At 35.9% G+C, this 6,727-nt stretch overlaps 1 protein-coding gene across 1 annotated transcript; it reads left to right on the top strand.

Annotated features, from left to right (window-relative positions):
- LOC107642482 (thioredoxin reductase NTRB) lies at window positions 1,120–4,775 on the top strand. Its single transcript, XM_016345856.2, has 2 exons — window positions 1,120–2,221; window positions 4,273–4,775. The coding sequence occupies exons 1-2, from the start codon at window positions 1,180–1,182 to the stop codon at window positions 4,341–4,343; spliced, it is 1,113 nt and encodes a 370-aa protein (XP_016201342.1). The 5' UTR covers window positions 1,120–1,179; the 3' UTR covers window positions 4,344–4,775.

The following is a 6,727-nucleotide window of genomic DNA, read 5'->3' as shown; positions in this document are numbered from 1 at the left end:
CCGTCCCCGTCACCCGCAGGTGGATTTCGCCCCCCTAAATTTGTTTCCCGATGGGTAATTTTCTGCGAATATTCGTCCGCCAGAAAAAATTGTCATGCCTAATTGGCACGTACCATTCGAGGGTAGTTACTTCTTAATTTTATCTTTGTTTGAGCTTCTTAGTTTTTTTCACGAGCATCATAGAATATTAGAATCTTTGTGGTAGCATCATAAGTGCCAAAGAAATAGAATTTTGGGATATGCTTATTAGTTATTATGGAATTATTAATGCATGGCTATGTATAACCGTGGCTTTATTATCTGATGTTTATAGTTATATCTTATATGGGCTATAAAACTTTAATACTATATATATATAGTTAAAATTAAGAAAAAATAACACTATGAAATCATTTAGTAAGTTTGAACAGGTAAAACAAGAAATTATTAAATAATTGTCAAATAAAACTAATGTTAGTTTTAATGATACAGAATTTTTGAAAAAAATTATAAAACGATTTTATACAAATGAAAAGAAGTTTAAAATTTGAATTTTGTTTTGATTTTTTTTATACATTTTTTAAATAATTATCTAGATATTTCAATAAAAACTCAAATTAAATTAAATGCACAAGTTATTTTTCACTTATATGATATTTTTTGTCATATTCTTAAATAATTTAGGAGCTTATTTGTTGTTTCCATCCTTTAAAATTATTTTTGTAAATCTTATAAACTATCGAATACCATTTAATAGTTATTTAAAAAATAGTGATCAAATAAAAAAATTATTACTAGATATGTACGTAGCATAATAAAAGTTATCATTCATAATGAGAATTAGTGTATATTTTTATGTTTATAAATTAAGAAAGTGTATAGTCACCAAAAAAAAAAGAAGTCACCAAAATTAAGAAAGTGTATAATAAAAAAAAAATTAAGTGTTATTTGCTTATCTTGGCGCCCAGAAGCAAAAGGGAAACACCCATTTCGCGCCTTATTCAAATGAATATCTCACGTTCCAGTTTCCACAATCACAATGAATGTGAATATTTAATTATTTACTATTAGGATAATTTTATGAAAAAATATAAAAAAAATTGATTTTGCCTCTAATAATTAGAGAGTAAATAAAATAAGAGAGAGAGAAAACAAAAAAAAAAAAGTCAAAGAAAGAGAAGGAGAGTGGCGATTAAAGTGATGAGATTTTGCCCTAACTACACTCTCCAAAATCTCATTTCTAAGGTCCGCAGTCACGTCGCCGCTCTTCGCCGGGCCTCCACCACCACTGCCAACGCCGCAGCATACTCTGCCTCCACCATGAGCACCCTCAAAACCAAGCTCTGCATCATAGGAAGCGGTCCTGCCGCCCACACTGCTGCCGTCTACGCCGCCCGCGCCGAGCTCAAGCCAATCCTCTTCGAAGGATGGATGGCCAACGACATCGCCCCCGGAGGCCAGCTCACCACGACAACCGACGTCGAGAACTTCCCCGGCTTCCCCGACGGCATCCTCGGCGGTGAGCTCATGGAACGCTGCCGCAAGCAGTCGGAGCGATTCGGCACCGAGATCTTCACGGAGACCGTAACGAAGGTAGATTTCTCGAAGCGTCCTTTTACCGTTTTCACTGATTCCAAAACCGTCGTGGCCGATTCCGTCATCGTGGCCACCGGCGCCGTCGCCAAGCGCCTCCCCTTCGAGGGCTCCGGTGAAGGCCCCAACGGTTTCTGGAACCGCGGGATCTCCGCGTGCGCTGTGTGCGATGGCGCCGCCCCGATCTTCCGTAACAAGCCGCTCGCCGTTATCGGAGGCGGCGATTCCGCCATGGAGGAAGCGACATTCCTCACGAAGTACGGTTCCGAGGTTTACATCATCCACCGTAGGGATACGTTTAGGGCTTCGAAGATTATGCAGAGCAAGGCCTTGAACAACAAGAAGATCAAGGTGATTTGGAACTCGGTGGTGGAGAAGGCTTACGGTGACGAAGGGAACAAGAAGCTTGGGGGTTTGAAGGTGAAGAACGTGGTGACTGGGGAGGTTTCTGATTTGAGCGTGAATGGGTTGTTTTTTGCGATTGGGCACGAGCCTGCGACTAAGTTTCTTGGTGGACAGCTTGACCTTGATGCTGATGGCTACATTGTGACGAAGCCCGGGACGACGAAGACCACTGTTGAGGGTGTTTTTGCTGCCGGCGATGTTCAGGACAAGAAGTATAGGCAAGCTATTACTGCTGCTGGCTCTGGTAATTTTCTCTTACTGGCTCACTGTGTCTTCGTTTTGGTTATTTTAAATTGGTTTCTGTGATGGTAGTGACTACGGGTTCATCTGAGGTATCGTGTCCTATGTTCATGTGTGTAAGTTTAGGTGTCTGCACCAAACATGAGTTCATGGTCCTATGTTTTCATTTGTGTTTTACTTTATTTGACTGAGTTTTAGTAGAAAGAAAGCAGGAGGTTTCGACCCCAATACATAAGGCCATCTGAAATTTGAAAAGGAAAATAACACATAAAATTTGAGTTTGTTTTAAAGTTGGGAACAATTTTTTATGCTTAAGAAAGGGAATGAAGTGCGGATGGGCTTATATATTATGCTGTGTCTGTTCCTAGCAGTGTTTTAACCTTGGTTTGTCTCATGTGTCCCTGGAAGTGTATGTAGTGCATATCTCTAGTATACAACAACTAGATCTTGCCTTTTGTCATTAGGCATAGTTGCCTCCGAAAGCTGATTGAAATCTTAGAAGAAATTATTTAAAGGGATTTAAATATATAATGGATTAAATACATATGTGATCTATTATAGGGCTCTATGTTTTGGTTTGAATTGTGTAGCTGACTCTACCTAGTGAGAAAATGCTTAGTAGTTGTTTTATTCCTCCGGAGTTTGGTAAACTGGAAATGAAGCATTGCAAGCACATGAAAGAAAATGTCTATTGGAATCCTTTAGTTGAATAGTATTCAAGATTGCAAGGTTTTTTAATAAATGAGAATATTGTAGCAAACTAACAAAAATGTTCCAATTAACCATTGGTTCTATTAGAACTCATTAAGTAAATTCAACCTCTCTTGTTCTATCTTTGGTTAGCCATTCACTTGAAACTGAATGTTCAATTGCTTCTTGTAGTTATTCTGAATTTTGAATAGTTTTCAAGATTCTCTGTTTTGGAGTATCTAATAAATCATTTAATGATATGAATGTCTCTACCGGAACTGAATGTGATTCCTATGTTCTTTGGAGTTCTGATTTATATCTAGTTTTACTGTAGTCTGTAGCTTACTAGTGGTAGCTTGTATTCTTTTTCTTTTTTTCTTGTTCATAATGATAATCTGATAATAGTGTTGGTTTCATTTGTTTCTGTTTCTTCTATTTTAGAGGTCTGACCTTAGCACAAAAGGTTTAATTGAACTAAAGTTCACTTGATCAAGATGATGTTCTATCAAACCTTTTATTTTGTGTATAACAAGTCAATCATGCACCAGTTATTGCATGAGCATGCTTATGAAATTTGAATGAGAACACCTTGATACATGTATAATAGATGCCAGTAAATTTCATCTGTTAATTCTTAGTTTTGTTGAGATCACAAGCATGCTAAACTTAAGCAACAATAGTTGTCTAAACTTGTCTTATATTTATCATTTTACATTCTGCATGCTTTATAGGTCCTTAAAACTTTATCCGCTTTCTTGTTTATCATTTTTTTTGTCTTGGTTGTAGCTACTATCTTTAATCTTGTTAATTTGTTATGTGAAATGTGAAAACAATCTTACCGTTTACATCACATTTGATGACAGTTACGCCGTTTCAACATTGGCAATGTCATTAAGGTCTACATGTGCACTATATCGTAGTTTAACTGTAGATGTGGAAATTTAGAACTATTTATTCTGTTATTGAGTTGACAATTAGCATTGGTGCCGGCACACATATAATACTCATTCATTTAAAGAGCTCAAGTTGTATGGATTAGAGATTGCCAATTTGCCTCGTTTTGTTGTGTGGATGCATTGTTTGGACCTGATGTATGACCTTGTTGTAAAGAGTTATTCTTGGTTTGGCACTGCCTACTCTAGGCCCTTGATTCAATATTAAAACATGTGAAAGGTTGTTGGTCCACATTAAAAAATGCACCAAGCACCAAAATGAAATGGTGTGCCCAGAGAGATATGTTAAGCTGTGCCTACCCAAGATATTTAAGCTTTGAAGGAGAAATTGGTGTTTATTATTTACCACTGAACTTGAAATTTTAGCAATAAATGCATTCATAATAATGAATAAGTCATGATACATGTGCAGGGTGTATGGCAGCCTTGGATGCAGAACACTATCTGCAAGAGATTGGTTCACAACAGGATAAGAGCGATTGACTAGCTAAGGCAAGAGGCTTAATTAGAAGCAAGGTTTAATTTGTGGGTGAAAATGAGGAAAGCTCATAATATATGCTGCTATGATTCTTATATTTAAGTTGGTATTCAATTATACACAATTTGATTAGAGATAGATTTGCATTATTTTCGAAAAAGCAATGGTCATTCACATACAGGGTTATTTATGGGTTGTATTCTTCTGTTTAGTTATTGTGATAATGCAGAGATATTAGGTTGCACCTTGTATTGAAGTATTTAACCCAGTAACATGCCAAGAAACGATCAGGTCAAATTTGAGTAAATTATTGTGGGCTACACTTGCTAGGTCTGTTATGAATTTATTATATTATCTGTAGGAGTTTCCCATCATGTTACAAGCTGGATATATCAAATTATCAATCAATTATGAATTATAATGTCATCCACCTAAAAGTGTCTGGCCCTTTTTTGACTTGGGCGAGTTTATGTTATGTTTCCTGTTCCGGGAATTCCGAAATTATATATATTGGTAGAAAACTGTCCTAGGTGGTCCTTGTACTGTTTTCTTGCTAACGGCCAATACCTGGCTAGTGCCTAGTGCTGCTACAAGGAAAATGCTGCTATTCTGATGCTCTAGCTTTGAACCTTAATTTTTATTGGCAATTGATGTGCTCATGTGCGGCTATAGAATTAATCTTCTACTACTACTACTATAAAAGGGTTTAGGCACTTTAATGTCCTTTACTCACATTCTATTTTTCTATTTTATCTTTATCACTCTTTTTACCACACACGTGCTCATCTTTTTTCACCAATAACTACACAAAATCACCATATGACATATGTGGTGTGCTATAGAATTAACTGCCATTATTATTTTACAGTTACCCAAAAAATATGTCACCAATTTTCAAAATGCAACTTCACACGCCGATGCTATTGAAAAAGAATGGTTTTACGTGGAGGTGAAGCCTGAAAGGTGTATTTTTATTGCACAAATGTGTATATGAAGCATCAATTGTTTTTGGTTTCATGTTAAAATGTTTGTTATTAACCATCAAAACCTGAATATTCGTTGTTACCAAAATTATTGTAGCACATCGAAAATAATCTGCCTTTCAGAACCATCTAAAGAGAGAAACAGAACAATGCACACTCCGAAGACGAATTCATAGTAAAAGGAACATTGATTTTTTTATCATCGCAAGTACATGGCTTGTATCCTCAATTTATGCAGATAAGCACCCTAGTACTTCAATTAAATGAGAGTGCAACATTTATTAAAGTAGGTTCACTTTGGGAGCACAACACATAATATTAGAATTTTTATAAAAACAAAATCTAAAGTTGGAAACTCAAGCTCTTACGACAAACATTACTACATCACAATTCTTATACTGATCTCAAACTTGTAATCAATGAAACAAACAAAACAATGGTAGATCAAACCATGATTGTTACGTTTCTTACTTCATTTTCCCTAATTCCTAATCATGGTGCTGTTCAATGAAACATACTTTTTATGCCAAAAACGCAAATGATAATTGATAAAGCCTTCACGTGATATGATGTTGATACATGTGCCAATTTCGCCCTCTAGATCTCTAATTCTCTACCATGCTCTCAGAATAGCCACAATATATATATCAAATCATATTGAAATTTAATTGTTTAAATTAATATATTGTAACATTCTCCTAAAACTAAAAAGTAGTCAACGGGTGCCAATGAGTAATAGCTCAAATGACATAGTCTCTCCATACTCAATTAAGAAGTTGCAAGTTCGAATTTCCTATCTTTGGTAAAAAAAAAAAAATAATCAACGGGTCAAACTTTTGTTCGGCAGCCCAATACAGCGATTGGATCGTAATTACGACTAAATGCTAGTTTGAGACTTCTCCAACATAACAAAAAAAACTTGTACACAACTAAGAGTTAGAACCACCAGCCGAAGAGCCTTGGCTCAGTGGCATTTCACCCCCTCCCCATTACTAAAGGTCTAGAGTTCAAACTCTAGAGGATGCATTTGTGGAAAAAATATGATAAATATGTGAGGAGTGTGTGGGTGTGTTGTGTACCTAGGAAAGAGAGAAAATGAAAATGGGAAGAGAAAAAAATTGAGAGAGAAAAATGAGAATGGAATGAGGAGGTTTAGAAGGTTTTATAGAAAGAAGGAGAGATTGTAAAAAAATGGCGAGTGGGAACACAACACAACAGAGATTGGCGCGCGGGACAAACGGGGAGAGAGAGATTCAGAGAAAGAGAGAGAGAGATTAATGTTAATCAATGTGAGGGATTCTATTATTTACTTAAACTAGACAAAAAAAATTAGTAATCACATTTGTTATTTATAAAAAAATATACATTTAAAATCATTTAAATGAAACATGTATATATATGTAGGT

This window comes from Arachis ipaensis, chromosome B05 (genome assembly GCF_000816755.2).
Source record: "Arachis ipaensis cultivar K30076 chromosome B05, Araip1.1, whole genome shotgun sequence".
Classification (NCBI taxonomy): Eukaryota; Viridiplantae; Streptophyta; class Magnoliopsida; order Fabales; family Fabaceae; genus Arachis; species Arachis ipaensis.
This window is presented reverse-complemented; position numbering and strand designations above follow the sequence as displayed.

Coding starts and splice junctions, on each gene's coding strand:
- LOC107642482 (XM_016345856.2), top strand. CDS start 1,180: ATGAGATTTTGCCCTAACTACACTCTCCAAAATCTCATTTCTAAGGTC. Junction 2,222..4,272: donor TATTACTGCTGCTGGCTCTG/GTAATTTTCTCT, acceptor ATACATGTGCAG/GGTGTATGGCAGCCTTGGAT.